Genomic DNA, 16,668 nt, shown 5'->3' with positions numbered 1-16,668 from the left:
CTCTTTCCCCCCCCCCGCGTTCCAGGATTAAGCAGTGCACGGTGGTGAACATGGACGACCTGATCACCGTCCACCACGAGATGGGGCACGTCCAGTACTTCCTGCAGTACAAGGACCAGCCCATCTCCTTCCGCGACGGGGCCAACCCCGGCTTCCACGAGGCCATCGGCGACGTCATGGCCCTGTCGGTCTCCACACCCAAGCACCTGCACGGCATCGGTCTGCTGGATCGAGTGGAGGATAACAACGGTGAGCTGCCCGGGGGCCGCTCACCAGGGCTTCCCGGAAGTCCGCGAGCCTGGGAGGGGCTGGGGGCAGGTTGTCAGCGGTTGGTCCTGAGTGCTGTTGGCTGCTCATCCAGCGGTCGGCTTAGAACTTTCCAAGGCCCATCAGAGGCGGATGATGTCGATGGGCTGCTGGCCAGTGGGGGTGACGATGGATCTGCTGGGTGGCTGCACGCGCTGCCTCGCTGACCCCCCGTCCGCTCCCTCTCCTTTGCAGAGAGTGACATTAACTACCTGATGAGCATTGCCCTGGATAAAATCGCCTTCCTGCCCTTCGGGTACCTGATGGACCAGTGGCGCTGGAAGGTGTTTGACGGGCGCATTCGGGAGGACGAATATAACCAGCAGTGGTGGAACCTCAGGTCAGTCGGAGGCTCCTGCCTGGCATTGGGGACACATCAGATCGCACCCCTGGGCAGCAAAGGGCTCGGAGCAGTTCTCTGCCGCGTGAGGTCCAATCTGGGGAATCGACCCATCTCTTTTCAATGGAGGATGCTCCCCTTGCAGGTCCCGTCGGGTCCCGCAGCTTCCCACTGCGTCTCCCCTCGCCGACCTTGACGAGGTCTCTGGTCATCGCTGCTCTCACCACTCCCTCTCTGGCTGCGTGCCCCCTCCCCTGCTCACAGGGTGTCTCCCTCCCATCCCGTGGAGCTGTGCTGGCTGGAGGTCCCTAACCGCCGCTTTCTCCTCATGCCCCCTGCAGGTTGAAGTACCAGGGGCTGTGCCCACCTGTGCCCAGGTCGGAGGATGACTTTGATCCTGGTGCGAAGTTTCACATCCCGGCCAACGTTCCCTATGTCAGGTACGCAGGCCAGGCCGGGGTTACACGCGTGTGCCCCGGCCCTCCCCTACTGACTCCCTTCGCCTTTGCTTGGCAACGAGCCGGCTCAGCCTGTAGCCACTCATCTGGCCTGGACGGAAGGGCTGCAACGAGAGGAGGGACTGACGGGGTGGGCCATGGATGGGCGTGGGTGGTCCAGTCTGTAGCAACTAGACCTGTCCAGCAATGCCAAGAACTACAGCCCGGGGGTCATCTGTCTGTCAGCCACGTGCACAGGGAGCATGCACAGCTGTGCCAGGGTGTCTCCGGGAGCAGGGCCGGACGTGGTCACGGCTTGGGGGCGAGCCCTCTGGAAAGGCTGGGGGGCTGGGGGAAGCAGTGGTGATGCGAGCAGTGCTGTCATCCATGTTGGAGCTAATCTGCCGTCGCTCTTTGAATGATTAAAGGGCCCGTGGTGCTTTTTGTCAGACTGGGGGGGGCTAACCCCAATGTCCTGGGTCCTAAGCGCCCCCTGCAGTCGATTGGGAATATAGCAGCACCTCTGACGATTGACATCGGTATGTCCAAACAAGCACTTGAATATAGCCCCGTGGAGGGTGACCTGACTGGGCAGGACAGTCCCGAAATGTACATTTCAAGGCCCGGTTCTGGGCTGAATGACTCCAGGACAGCATTTGTCCCGGATTCCCCGTGGCACCGCTCCGTGCCTGCCCGAGGCTCAGGGGCGTGCCAGCCTCTTCCTGGTGGGATGGGAGGGCTGAGGTGGGCCTTAATTCCCCCTTGCCTTGAGGCCCCCCCTGCTCCTCTTCCCCTCCGAGGCCCCGACCCTGGCCAGGCTGGAAGCCGGAGCTGGGCAGTAGGAAAAGCCACCCAGGGAGACCCTCCATCTGCCCTGGGAGGCATGCCCCGGGGAGTGGGGACATGTGCCAGGGGCTGCACTCGGGCACCTCAGCCCCACACCCAGGGCTGGTGGAGGGTCCGGGGCTCCCCACAAGCTAGGGTGACCAGATGTCCCAATTTTATAGGGACAGTCCTGGTATTTGGGGCTTTTACTTATATAGGCACCTATTACCCCCCACCCCCGTCCTGATTTTTCACACTTGCTGTTTGGTCACCACAGCAGCCCAGGCTCCCTGGGTGCCTCTTGCCACTGTCCAGCTCCGGCTTCCGGCCTGGCCAGGGGGTGGAGTTTCCGGGAGAAGAGGAGGAGCATGGGGCGGGGCCATGGAGCAGGGCGGGGCTCCTGCACGTGTCCCGTTTTTGCATTTGGAAAAGGTGGTCACCCTAGCTCCATGCTGTATAGCGCGGGGCTGGCTCTGAGGCTTGCTGCTCCCTGGACTCTCAGACAAAGCACATGCGCGGCCAGGTTCCACCTGGCCTGGAAATACTTGACGTGGCCTGTCGAGGCCCCAGAGTTGCTGCTCACGTTCCCTCCAATCCCCCAATCCAGGTACTTTGTCAGTTTTGTGATCCAGTTCCAGTTCCACCAAGCCCTCTGCAAAGCCGCCGGTGACACAGGGCCCCTGCACAAATGTGACATCTACCAGTCCAAGGAAGCCGGAACCCTGCTGGCGTGAGTATGGCAGCGGGAAGAGACCTAGGGGGTCGTCCAGAGCCCGCGTGGCAGGAGTGAGAACGCCAGGGGGCCGGTACAGAGCCTGCCCTCTCAGATGTCTCCTGATGGCCTTTTCCAGTTCCCGGGCCCCAGTTTTAAATCCCTCCTTTAACCCCGGGGACTTTTGCCTCTGTGATGGGAGCGAACGTGTAGGGCAAGTGACTGAGGGCCAGGACTCCTGGGTTCTATTCCCAGCTCCCCAGCTGACTCAACAGGAAAGTCACTTAAGCCTCCTGTTCCCCATCTGCAGCCCCAGCAGCTTCCCAGAGGGCTGCAGTAGTGACTGTTGGTCAGGTGCTTTGGGACCCTTGTGCCTCACCAGTCCAAAGGCTTGTGGACAGGCTGGTCTCCAGTACCTCTGCGTTCGCCTCTGCCCCACGCTGCCGGTGACATGGCTGGCTCAAGGTGGTGGAGGTGGGAGGAGCAGCTGAATTCCCCGGGTTATCTCAGTGGATGCATCTGAGCCAGTCAGTATCAGCCGCTGTTTGAAAGGGGTTGGCCGCGTTTGTGGGAACGGACTTGTCTTTCACTAAGGCAGAGGGCCCTAAACTGTGGGGGGCCCCCCGGGGGGGGGGGGGGGGAATGTTCATGGGGGTGTGGCAGAGCCTGGGCCAGCCCCCATGGGGAGGGCAGGGAGGTAGCGCCACTCAGCCCCGCTCGGCCCCCAGTTTCCGGCCCTGACCATGGCTTGGGCCCTGGCTGCACCTCAGCCCCCGGCTCCCATCCTGCGTTCCGACTGCAGCCCCTGCTCCCAGCCCTGGCTTGGCTCCCGGGGGGGTGGATAGATTCCATTACTGGTAAGGGGGGGGCCTGACAGAAAAAGTTGGGGGACCACTGCACTAGGGAGATATGGTGCAATATTAGAAGCCACCACTAGGTGGCGCCTTGGTTTCTGCAAGGATTTAAGGCTGGTTTTAGGGAAGATTCCCCCCAAGAAAAGCAATACCAGACTTAACCCTTTCACTGCTGCATGGGTCTGCAGCGAGACTGCTCTACGCCGGAGCACCGGGTCTTCCTCTGAGCCACGGTGCCCTGTGTCAGCACGGCCCGGTCCTGCCGGTTAAACAGCCTCCCTCTCCACACCCTCCAGCGCGTCTGCCTCCTGCCTCGCGCCCCATTAAAGCCCATGGCTCAGCCTCCGCCCTCTGCATTAGTAACGGGCTGGCCTTGCCTGCGTGCGATCGTGGCGCCCCCTAGAGGAGGCCTTTGGCACAACCCACCGGCGCTGCCTAAGGGTCTGGCTGCCCAGCGGTCGGAGGGGTGTGGTGACGCGCCCAAGCTAGGTTGGACACGGACAGCAGAGCCCCTGGACCCTGGGTACGTACTTGGGCGGCTCGTCCATGACGCCGCGGCTTCGCTGCTTTTGGTACCCATGCTAGCTAGCTGGGGTGTGCCTCCATGTGCTGCAGTCACCCGCCTGATCGTCTAAGCGGGCCGGGGCGGGAGGCCGGGGCTGTTTGCTAGGGCACCCGCGTTGGCCGCAGCAGTGCCTGGAGGAGCTCGCTCTCGTCCCCAGGAACGCCATGAAGCTGGGCTTCAGCAAGCCCTGGCCGGAGGCCATGCAGCTCATCACGGGGCAGCCCAACATGTCGGCCGACGCCCTGATGACCTACTTCAAGCCGCTGACGGACTGGCTGATCCAGGAGAACACCAGGACCAGGGAGACCCTGGGCTGGCCTGAGTACAACTGGACGCCGTATGCGGGTACCTCCAACTCCAGCGGAGGGGGTGAGAGAGTTCTGCCCAGCCGGAAACGCGGCGCGTTACGTGGGAGGCCTGGCTTGGCACGCTGAGTCCCACACCAACCTCGTTCCCAGCCGGCCCCGCTTGCTGGCAGGCTCTGGGGGCGAGACCACGGAGTGAAGGGGTCACTGAGACTGGACTCCTCCCTCTCTCCCCTCCAGCACGCAGCAGGGAGGGGCTGCCTGGCTGGGGGAGGAGCTTGCCCTGCTGCTCTGTGGGATTCACCCTCCAGGGCTGTCAGTCGTCGCCGGCATGATGTTCACACCTGAGGACCGGGTCCATTCACGGGTGGGGTTGGAAGGGATCTAAATGAGGCTGCTCTGTTTGGGAAGTGGGGGGGCTGGAAATGTCCGTTGGGCTGGAGTGGGGGAGTGCAGGCAGCTCGCTGTCACAGTCACACCCCGCACAACGCGTCACAAGGCACAACGCGTCAGTCGCTGCCAAGACAGCCTGGTGCTTAGGCTCCTTCGCCGGTAGACCCGGCCCTGGCAAACCGGTAGCAACAGACGCTTCCCCCCGAGCCAGGGGCCTGTTTTCAAACGCTCCCTGGGCAAGGACCCACCCGCGAGTCCGGGGCGTTTTTCTGCCGAGAATCCCCTGGGTTTACATGGCTCCACTTGCGCAGAGGAATGGGGCCTTCGGCAGATCCACCCATTTGCCGTGCGCCCGCCCAGCAAATCGCTCCAACCCCCCCTTTTCTTCTTGCTTCTCAATCAGGTCAAGCGCAGTCTAGTGCCAGTGCCAAAGTCAATTTCCTGGGGATGTCGCTGGATAGCAACCAAGCCGCCGCCGGCCAGTGGATCCTGCTTGTCCTCGGACTCCTCCTCTTCATTGCCACCATCGTCCTGGGCGTCAAATTCCGCTCCTCGAGGAGAAGGGCCCACAAATCCGGCTCGCAAATGGAACTGAAGTAATGCCGAACCTCACTCCTTTCCTTTGCCATGTATGCCCACCTGGGCCTAATGTGTGTGTGTGTGTGCGTGCAAGGTGTGTGTGTGTGTGTGTGCGCGCGCACATATGGGCCTGTGTGTGTCAGGGGCATGTGTGCGAGCCTCATGTGGCACTGAGGCAGGAGTGCAATCAGATGCATAGGACTCTTCCTTCCAATCAGGTCAAAACTTTTTGACTATGCAAGAGCCAAAGCGGCAGAGAATTATTTATTTGTCACTGTTTGGATTCCCGGAAAAAAGAACCCCAAGACGAGGAGTGGGATCGTGTGGCTTGTTTCTTATGCCCCCTGGGGCTGATGGGCCAGTTTGAATCAACATTGCATTGATGAATTCCCTAGTGATTGGAAATGGTTTTATTAATTGGGCAGGGGAGTCGGTTTGTGCCTGGAAGTCATTTCCGCAGCTCCGCTGTGTGGTTGGGAACACCGAAAGGGCTCATGTTAGCAGTAGGAAGCGTTTTGCGGGAAAGGGGCTGTTTGCTTCCCAACAGAGTCCCTCCCTCGGGCCTGTCCACCCGCCAGGCTGTTTACATGCATGGATGAAAAATAAAGTGTCATGTTTTTCCCCCTGTAAAATGTCCCTGTTGTTTGTTCAGGGAGTGGCAAGGGGCAGCCTTCTGTTACACTCACAGCATGTACACATACAGATAACAACAGAAATCCTCTTACTGGAAGGTTGATGAATCGGAGCCTTGGATTGTTGCTTGCTTGCGCTCCAGCGCTGTGCCTTCAGACTGTGTAGCTTCTCCCAAGCATACTCGTGTATCCGATTCTCCGTACTTAAACACCACAGCTGTGAACTCAGACCCCTGGGGACTGCACAGTCACACGCCCGATTCCGTTGTCTGAGAGCACCGCCTTGGAAATTCCAGAAACAAAACAAAAACCTTTGTTTGAAACGTGTGTTGCAGTTGCTCGGTGGCTTGAGATGGGCTGGCTGGATGGACAGTTGCATAACCTGGGTGTGTGGCCCCAGAATCTGCTTCCATCCCTATGGTTCACGCCGCTTAGTGGGTATTTATAAACCATTGTCAAGTTCACATGGCGCTTTACAGAGCATAGAAAAGATCTGGGCCTGATTTCCCCCCCACACCTCGTTGCCCCTTGGGGGGTGTGCAGAAGGCTTCCACCAAATGTAAACGAGGGAAAATTCTGCTTTGCTAGTGTTCTGCTTACACAGAATGACTAGGGCCCCGTTCCCACTGCCCTGGGCAGGCGGGTGGCCAACTCTAGCAGTCACAGGAGTCCTTACACCCATTTTGTGCTGATGTCAGTGACCCCACAAGTTATTAGGCAGCTGTGTATCGGGCCTGTTGAACCTGCCCTGAAGAGGTCCTAGGCCCGTACAGCAGGAGACTGAAAAGTCAGCATGATCAACCTAGCAGTGATTCAAAGAGCCTGTTTGACCTCCGTCACCTCTGAGACACTCGCTAGATAGACCTGGACTTAGCACCTATTTAGGTACGCGCTGGTCAGGAAATGGGATTTCCAGTCTGGGGGAAATTCTGACCGTTTGAAATTTGGTTTTATTCTGCATTTGAATGAGACGTAGACATTTCCGACTGTTTTGGACTTTCCATTCGTTGGGAAATGTTGACGCTTCGTTTTGATTTGGAACAAAACCAAAGGTCAAACTGTCGGAATTTCCCGCAGAATAGAAATGCCGAAAAAGGTCAGTTTGGAACCATTGCAACGTTTCATTTTGATAATGTCGGAACATTACAATATAATATAAACTGTTGAATCGATGTAGGGCTTCTGTTCTGGGGGGGTTATGTTGTGGGGGTTATTTTTAGCAATTTTTGAGTTTTATGTAGATATCCAAGAGTGGTGGGGGGGAATTTCTCGCTTTCTATTATAATAATTAATCTCTGTACTGTTCCCTAGAGTGCACTAACATAGTTCTGTCTCAAACAGCACTGCGTTAAAGCTCAGTAGGGAAACTTTAGTGTGCACCAGCAGGGTCTACACAGACCAATGAGTGTGCAACGCATGCATGTGCTTTAGAAATCACAACCCCGTAGTGCGCACGGCTGCTCAGTGCAGACAAGCCCTTAGATACAAGTGACCAGTTCTGGTGCTTAGCCAAGAAACGCTGATTTCTTTTTAGTTTAGTTTAGTTGTATCAGGAGGGTTTTAATGGTGTTTATTGGTTAAAACCTAATATCAGAAGCCCTAAGTATATATCAGTGTTTCTCAAACTTGGGACGCCGCTTGTGTAGGGAAAGCCCCTGGCGGGCCGGGCCGGTGCGTTTACCTGCCCCGTCCGCAGGTCCGGCCGATCGCGGCTCCCACTGGCCGCGGTTCGCCACTGCAGGCCAATGGGAGCTGCTGGAAGCGGCGTGGGCCGAGGGATGTACTGGCCGCCGCTTCCAGCAGCTCCCATTGGCCTGCAGTGGCGAACCGCGGCCAGTGGGAGCCGCGATCGGCCGGACCCGCGGACGGGGCAGGTAAACACACCGGCCTGGCCCACCGGGGCTTTCCCTACACAAGCGGCGACCCCGTTTGAGAAACACTGGTATATATAATATTAAATGGATAATATAATAATCCAGTGGTTTTCAACTTTTTTCATTTGCCGACTCTTAGAACATTTCAAATGGAGGTGCAGACCCCTTTGGAAATCTTAGACGTATTCTGCGGACCCCCAGGGCCCTGTGGACCACAGATTGAAAACCGCTGTTCTATGGTAACAACAACCTTTTGTGGCCCCCCTTAGAAATAGTCTGCATACCCCAGGGACCACAGGTTGAAGACCCCTGTAATAATATATAATGTTGATTTCACTGACGTTTGCTTCAGAAAAGTGTCCGAACGAATTGCGTTGATTTTCTTGTCTTGATAAGGAAAAAGGTTTCCTTGCTTTATTTGGTTTTGAATAATTCAAATAGACTAGATACAAAATAAAGCAATAGAACATTTTTCCTTATCCAGGCAAGAAAATCAGCGTGATTCGTTCGGACACTTTTTTCTGAAGACAACGTCAGAGAAACTGACACATTCTCGCGAAATGGTTCAACTTCAACTCACGACCTGACCAGCTCTAGTTATGGGGGGATGGGCTGCAGTGAGGGCCTGGGCTCATTAGTCAGATGAAGCCAGTGGAAAATTCCACTTGCCAGGCTTGGGGCAGGCTGTGGGGAGTGGTACCCCGGTTAGCTGATCAGTGCCCTGCGCTCTGCCTGAGGTTCGCAGCAGACCAGCTGCCATGTGTTTATGTAAGAGCAGGGAGGGCACTGGAGTCAGCAGTCAGCTGCGTGCCTCCTGATCTCTCCGCCTCCCCCATTATCTCTGCATCAGCCACACTGGGGCTCCCCCTCCCCTCTCTTTCTTCTCCTATAAACAAGACCAGTATTTACTCTGTGGTGATTAGGTACAAAACTAATCCCAGGCCAGGGATTTATTGCAGCCTTAAACAGCCAAGACCTCAAACAGCCCCCAGTGTCAGGGGATGGAGAGCTGAGAGTTTCCATACCATCTTCCTTCCGAGGATCTCCAAGCCCCTTCCAGGTGGGGAAACTGAGGCACAGACAGGCCACAATTCACCCACAGGGAGTCTCTGGCAGAGTCGGGAATAGAACCGAGGAATCCCGACTCCCAAACTTGCATTGAATCCTGCCTCTCTGCCAGACACAGCGCTATACACCGCATACTTTATGTAACACTGCTAGCTCTGTGATAGGATGTGGGACGGACTGTCTGACAAGCTGCTTTTATCATACACTCCACTACATTCTGCCCACTGATCCGCTCCACCGGAACGACTTCTGACATCCCAACCACATTGCCACCAGGAATGTTCCTCCCCCAGTCCCCCAAGCGAAGTGCAGGATGACGCCATTTCCCCTTAGGCGGGGGACAAGTTTAAGGGCTTGAACCCTCAAGTGCTAGAAGCGTTTGCTTCCTCCTGTTGCGGAGTTTGGAATTTTCCCCATCCCAAGAGGCGCAGCACTTGTTGGTAGCCTGGGGAGTTCGTGAGATCTCAGGCCTTAAACGAGGGGATTTAAAGGGAACTGAGTTTTGATAATTTATTTTCCAGATGTTCAAGTTGGATTCATTATTTGCCCCCTTCTGAGGCCTATGCTGTTGGAATCCTGGCACCCAGACAGCCTGGCTTTTCAGGCAGAGGGCTGCAAACACTCAGCTGTCTCTGATAGGTTTGGGTAAAACATGTGGCATTAGCCAAACCAAGAGCAACCCATTGTATGGAAATCAAAACATGCATAAGTGCCCCTTGCTCCCCTTCTACGATTTCTTTCTTCTATTTCTTACAAAAATAGGAAAAACTGTTACAATGGGATGTCACAGTGGGATCTAAACAGCTTGCTGGGTGACTGTAGCTGGGTACAAAAGGATCGGTCATCATTAGGGTTCAGAGTTAACAACCCAACTTGTTCCCCACACTGGCCAAGAAGGGGTTAAAGAGCTCCTCTGATAACATTTAGCCCCAGCCTGCCACACCTGTGAGGCTTGTCAAGCCTGGGGAAGATGGCCCTTTAAAAGGGAGGATCCCAGCTCAGTGAGAGATGGCACTCTGAAGCAAGCAGGATTGGAACACAGGGCTTCCCCATTCCCCTTACTAACTTGGGAGAGTGCTCTGGCCTCTGAAGCCCTGTCAGTAAGGGGAGGGGCTGGCTTTGGAGCCCTGGAACCCTGGTTATTTGGATGCCCAGGGGGTAGGCATCTGGCTCTCCTCCAAGGGCTGCTTCTTCCTCACACTCTGTGGGCCTGCAGGGACCCCGCCTCTTGTGGACTGGAGACGTATTTTGCTTTTTTTTAATGATTCATTTTGACTACTGTGAACCCCTGGAAGGGGGCAAACTCCCTAAGAGAGACAGCTGGAGGGCTGTGCCCTGGACTCCGAAACCCATCTAAAGTAATGCTGCTGGCCAGAGGCGGATCGCCAGGATGAGAGAGGTGCCCATCCTTGCCACAAGGAGGCGCTAGAGAAGGGGTATGAGGCTTATAAACCTTTGCTTTGCTTTCCTTTGTTTTGCTTTGCTCCCAATACTGCTGTTAGTCTTAAAGGTGCCACAGGACCCCCTGTTGCTTTTTATTGGTTACCATTGGGGAAGCATCAATCTCGCTGCACAGGCTCAAACAGGTGGGAAAATATTTCCAGTGACCAGCTGAATTGACAGCCAGGCAAAGGAAGAGACGTGCTGCTTGAGAATCAGTTAGTTTGAGCTAAGGATGTTGACGCTGTATTTTAACATGTGATGGCGACATCTTGCATTTTAACAGCTATAAAACTTTAACTCGTTGAATCTCCACCTTTACTGTCATTGCATTGTTAATGTCTCGTGCCCCCCCCCCGCATCATTTCCTGCCACTGTGACAATTTAAGTCGATAAAAGTTGAAGGCGGGGGGGGGGGAGGGAGCTTTAAAAACGAACCCATCGCACCAGTGAAACAAGTCAGGGCAGCTGGCCCCGCTCACAGCTGCAGCCTTGAGCAGATGTCACTGCATCAGTTACACGCCAGTCACATGCTGAAGGTTTTATGTGTAAGGGGAGGGAGGGCTCGCTCTGCTTCATGAAAGCTCTGGGGCACAAGATGTAGCCAGATATTGGTGTTCCTAGCTGCTGTGCGCTGGCCCAATTTGACCTGTGGTTTTCAGAGATTTGATCCCCACCGGGTCTTTCTGTACAATCCCTGCTGTAGCTCTCTCTGCAACCAAGGGGCAGTAGAAAATCTTCTTATTTTTTTTTTAAGGAAAGCTCAGTTTCTCCCATAATCCCAGGACTCCGGGAACTGGGACTTTAAGAGGACCACCAAATACCACAAGACTTGTAATAAAATCATGAGAGCTGGCAATGTTGCAGAGTGGGTTGTGTGGTCTTGTTCTGTCCTTCCGCTGTGTTTAGCTTGTGAGCAGGATGTTTGCTGAATGGCAAACCCAAAACCTCCAAACATTACAAGTTTGGTTTAAAAATCAGGAATTGAAGAATAAACTGTGGGTTCTTTTTATTTGCTTTCTGGCCTTTGAGCACTTGGGTCACATTTGCGAGCTTTTCTTGACAACCAGGGGGGCTAGAATCTTCCTCTTTTCTTTTAAATGAAAGCTGAGCTTTTCATGAAATCACAGGACTCCGGACACTGGGGCTTTAGGGAAAACACCAAATAGAGGAAGATTCACGATGAAATCACAAGAGTTGGCAACTGGAGGAGGTGGATTTTGGACAAACCTTTTTTTGCCAAAAAAAAAAATGGTGTTGGTTTCACTGAATTGCTCATGTCAAACCCTCTGCTTCTTCTCCCCTCTCCCCCCACTCCTCCCCAAAAAAACAAAAAAATCTGTAAGTCTAAATAGTTTGGGGTGTGGATTGTTGTTTTTTTTCAAAATGACATTTTGTTTAAAAATTTCCTTCCGTTTTTTAATTTAAAAATGAAAACCAAAAAGGTGTTTATAAAAAGAAAAAAGCTTGAAATCAAAACAAACCATTTTGTTTGACCTACAATGATTATTATTTGATTTGCTAAAAATTTAGTTTCTGGTTCAACCCAAACCAATTTTTTTTCCCTTGTAAAGTGCCAGTGAACCAAAAAGCGATTATTAATCACACAGCTGGATTGAAGACCTTGCTCTTGTAAATTTCAGCACTCTGCCTGATCTCGGTCAGGAGACAGGCTGTGGCCCACAGTCTCAGGGCGGAATTGGAAGCAGAGAAGCTGACAACAGGGTTGTAGGTAATTTCCTGCCTTGTTATGTCCCACCCACCCAGATTACTGCTCCCCAACAACTCCAAGCCCTTTTCTGAGGGGGACACGGCACAGTCCTCCAGGCCTCTGTGTCTCGTCTCCTGTAAGAAAGTGAGTCTGACGACCGGGCTGCTGAAATAGCTGGGAAGCCTGGGGATTAAGCAGACAATTATTTTCAGGACTCTGCTGATTAACCGTGCCACAGGGGTGCCACCATATGGCCATTTTAATGCAAGACTGATGAGTGCAGCACGGTGATGCCTCAGTGTTACATCACAGGACAGCATTCCAGTGCAAAGGCACATGCCGTGCAATGCAGCCATGCACCACGTGCAAAGGTACAACAGTGTAGTGCGATGGCACCGTGCAATGCGACAGCACAATGCACGGAGCGACGCCACGCTGCACGCCCTGCAGCTTCTCCAGCCAGCTCTCCAGCATGTCCCGTGCAATGCCGGTTTGGGGCACGCGGGCTGCCCAGAGCCACATTTTTCATTTTATTGCCAGCTGAACGACAGCTGGGATGTGGCGGGTTTGCTGCTGGCAGGCGCCTGTGGAGCCGAAGCAGAATTCTTGGGAAGGATGGCGACTCTCCACAGCTGGTTAAATCCACCTCTCACCTGGGGAGGGCAGAGTCCATCTCCGCGAGCACGGATCTTGTGGCCGAAGCCAGGCGTCCAAGTTGTGCACATCACCAGTACGACTGGTATTGACGCAGGCCCAGGGCTGGAGGGGGCAGAGCACGAGTGAGAGGGGGCCAGTGGAGGAACGGTGCCTGGGAAGCTTGCGGCGTCGGTCAGCTCTGTACACCAGCTACGTTCCCCCATGAAATCCACCATCTCTGGGAGGACAAGGTCAGCTGCCTGGATAAAGAGGATGCAGCTAACAGCCTGAATCCCCACCGAGGGAGCGGGGAAAGCAGCGGTGTCCACCATTAGATTTAGGATGACCAGACGGCAAGTGTGAAAAATCGGGACAGGGGGTCGGGGGGTAATAGGAGCCGATATAAGAAAAAGACACAAAAATCGGGACTGTCCCTATAAAATTGGGACATCTGGGCACCCTAGTTAGACTTGCAGAGCACGCAGCTTGGAAAAGGGCTTTGATGCAGAAGGTCCTGGGTCTAGCTGAGCTGGGAACAGACTTTGCTTGGAGCACGGCCTGGATCAATGGGGGTGCTGGCTCTGGGTCAGGCTGAAATGATGCCCCTACGGGATCATGGGTGTGGCTCACGTCTCCTTCTCTGTTGGCGGGGTGGGGTGATTTCTCCTCTCCCCAATATCCTCTGGGGTGTTGTCTCTTGGGGGGAGGAGGAATTCGCTGGCAGGATTAAAGGAAGAAGGGGTAGGAAAGGCTGGGTGTTTACGGGGCACCCTGATGTTGCCTCCCAAGAGCAGGGCCCATCAAGCGGCACCCAGGGGCCTGTTATGGCTGGCTTAGGGTGGACTCCAGCTGGCTGCAAAGAGACTGCAGAGGATCTGCGGGGCTCCACTGAGCGCGGCCCTGTTCACACAGGCAATGACCGGAGTATGGTGCCATCGCCAGTTCTGGGGAGGTTTCGGTGAGAAAAGCCACTACGCCAAGCCCTCGGGGTGCAGAGCTGCTTCACGGGCACCTCCCGCCCTCGCTCCACGTGGGTGGGGAGGGATTTGTCCTACTCGACCCCAGTGTGACGGCTCCTTCAGAAAGCCCAAGAGGAAAATCAATACAGACAAGTGCAAAGTCCTTCACTTAGGAAGGAAAAATCAAAGGCGCAACTCTGACGTGGGGACTGGCCAGCGAGGAGGTCGTGCTGCTGCAAAGGATCCGGGGGTTATAGTGGATCACAAATTGAATATGAGTCAACACTGTGGTGCAGGTGCAAAACGGGTTAATATCATTCTGGCCTGGACGGGCGTGGTGGATGTAAGACACGGGAGGTCATTGTCCCGCTCTGCTGGGCACAGGGGAGGCCTCAGCTGGAGCCTTGCGTCCACTTCTGGGCACTGCACATTAGCAAAGATTTGGACAGAGGCCGGAGGAGAGCAACAAAAAATGATCAAAGGTTTAGAGAACCTGACCTCTGGAGGAAAGAAGAGGGGGGGGGGGGGCTGATAATCTGTTAAGGGCTGTTAGAAAAAGGACTGTGATCAATTAATCTCCATGTCCACTGAAAGTAATGGGCTTAGTCTCCAGCAAGGGAGATTTCAGTTAAATATTAGGAAAAGCTTTCGACCTCTCGGGGTAGCTGAGCTCTGGAACGGGCTTCCCAGGGAGGTCGTAGGGTCCCCAGCTCTGGAGGATTTGAAGATCCGGTTGGACAAATGCCCCATCGGGGCTGGTCTAGGTTTACTGGGTCCTGCCTCAGTGCAGGGCCTGGAGTGGGATGACTCCTTGAAGTCCCTTCCAGCCCGACGTTTCTCTGTTTTCTATTACTTTGGAGAACGTAGTGCAGAAGCTCGAATGCTGCAGGAGAGATTTCCCTTCTCCCGTGTTCCTGGGGCTGGCCATGGCCACAGGCCACCATGGTGCAGCCACTGGCTACTGAGGAGAAGGTTTAGGCTGGGGGGGGGGGGGGCTACAGAAATCCTCCCCCCAGACCTGCTACCCCTAATCCAGGCCCATTTGTCCTTCACATGAGCAAAGGCCCTGCTGAGTCCATTGCCCTCCCCGCCCCAGGGGCCAGCCAGGGCCTGGTCTATTGCCCCAGGTTGGATGTTCTATTATTAGGCTGTGGTGAGACGCTGGCTCAGGCCCCCCCCGGCTAAGGCAGGGATGGGAGGGGGCACAGGGATGAGTGGTGCCACATTCCTCACATTCTCTCACCCACAGGGACAAGGAGCTCATGGAAAAATACTGCTGGCACAGGCAGAAACAGTCGCTCTTCAGGGTTAATCACGCAGGGACCCAGGAGGGGCAACTGCCTCATGGGAGGAGCCCAGCGGCTCTCAACAGAGAGGAAGGGGAGGCTGGTCCTCAGCCCAGCATAGCCCCAGCGTGGGTCGCCTGGCACCCCAGGCATTACCCCGTGCTGGGAGCCAGGAGTGGGAGGCATAGGGCCCTGAGCTGGGAGCAGGGATAGCTCAGTGGTTTGAGCATTGGCCTGCTAAACCCAGGGTTGTGAGTTCAATCCTTGAGGGGGCCATTTAGGGATCTGGGGCAAAAATCTATCTGGGGATTGGTCCTGCCCTAAGCAGGGGGTTGGACTAGATGATCTCCTGAGGTCCCTTCCAACCCTGATATTCTATGATTCTATTCTCTGGGGCTCTTTCAACCCCTTGTGAGGTCCCTTTCTGTCTCAGAGCCCTGCAGAGGGGTGGGACCTGCCCCAGGGGAATTACACTCCTGGCCAACCGCTAGGAGCGAGAGGAGATTCAGGTCCCAGTGCTGGGGCCATGTGTTGTGTCAGAAGCAGGATCCACCCCCATGGCGCCGTGCAAAGTGCCTTGCCACAGGGAAAGCTCAGGTATGTGGCGACAGGGGAGGGGGTGCAGGGCTCCCAGCTGTTTGGGAGTGGTCAGGTGTGCTATGGGGTGTAACTCTCCGCATGGCCAGCAGATGTCCCCACTCATCTCTTCCAGGGGCCTGGGCTGTATTTGCCTGGAATGCTTGGGCCCAGGGCATCATCATGGAGCTAGCTGGAGGCTGGGACTGCGGATCCCCGATTTCATTTAGCAGAGGAACAGAAGGGAAACTGGGGTCTAAACCAAGCACCATCAGTGTTACATCACAGGGCAGTATTCCAGTGCAACGTTACATGCAATGCAACTCTGCACCATGTGCAATGCTGCAACAGTATAGTGCAAAACAATCGTGCAACACAATGCAGCATGAAATGTGACAGCACAGTGCAGGGCGAAATGCCACGCTGCATGCCTTGCAGCTTCTCCAGGCAACTCCTTAGCTGCCCTGAGTGGCTGCTTCATGTCCTTTCTCATCAGCCCTTTCCCTGGTGTAAGTTCGTCTGTGATCAAATTCCTGATCGACACTGATATCCTGACCGACAGCAAACACGGGAAGCCGGAAGCCAAGTGCAAAGCGAACTGGAGAGCTCAGAGCAGAGGGGGCAGATTTGATCCTAATGACTTTAGAATCCTGCACCCGGCAAGAGGAGCTAAACAGGCCAGGTAGCAAAAGCCCCTAGTGCATTGCTTTCAAGCTGGCTTCTTGTTACTGACTCTGTCATGTGACCAAATGCTGGGGTTGCCATGTGGAAGTGGGGGGGTTGTGGAGAAGAGGGGGGTCGGACGATCTTAGGTCTTTTCTACATTAGGACATTTGCACTAGTGCAACCCTTCAATGTTGATGTGCTGCACTAGCACAAGGGGGGGGGCTAATCCCCCTCCCCCCACCAGCCTTGGGGTACAGGGAGCCCAGTGACCCATGTGCTTCCCACACTGTCATTCCTGTGCAGAGCGGAGCTTGAGTGGAAAAGGGGATCGGGGCGGACAACAAGAAAGTATTGCTTGCAAGGGACTCCCAGGGTGTGCATTCGCTATTCGAGGGATAATGGTGCTTATTAGCAGACATTTGACTGAACAACCAGAAGAGAGAGAGAGAGAGAGTGAGTGTGTGTGTGTGTGTGTGTGTGTGTGTGTGTGTGTGTGTGTGTGTG

At 55.0% G+C, this 16,668-nt stretch overlaps 1 protein-coding gene across 1 annotated transcript in view; it reads left to right on the top strand.

Moving 5' to 3' along the window:
• The window catches only part of ACE (angiotensin I converting enzyme), a 59,609-nt gene extending 54,196 nt beyond the window's left edge, over window positions 1-5,413 (top strand). Inside the window, exons 20-25 of the mRNA XM_029912231.1 lie at window positions 26-249; window positions 502-646; window positions 988-1,086; window positions 2,516-2,638; window positions 4,197-4,408; window positions 5,141-5,413. Of these exons, the coding sequence (XP_029768091.1) occupies window positions 26-249; window positions 502-646; window positions 988-1,086; window positions 2,516-2,638; window positions 4,197-4,408; window positions 5,141-5,337 (1,000 nt within the window). The 3' untranslated portion in view covers window positions 5,338-5,413. The remainder of the gene's footprint in view (window positions 1-25; window positions 250-501; window positions 647-987; window positions 1,087-2,515; window positions 2,639-4,196; window positions 4,409-5,140) is intronic.
• Window positions 5,414-16,668: the final 11,255 nt, after the last annotated feature.

This window comes from Terrapene carolina, unplaced genomic scaffold (assembly GCF_002925995.2).
Source record: "Terrapene carolina triunguis isolate 2854851 unplaced genomic scaffold, T_m_triunguis-2.0 Scaffold193, whole genome shotgun sequence".
Taxonomy (NCBI): domain Eukaryota; kingdom Metazoa; phylum Chordata; order Testudines; family Emydidae; genus Terrapene; species Terrapene triunguis.
This window is presented reverse-complemented; position numbering and strand designations above follow the sequence as displayed.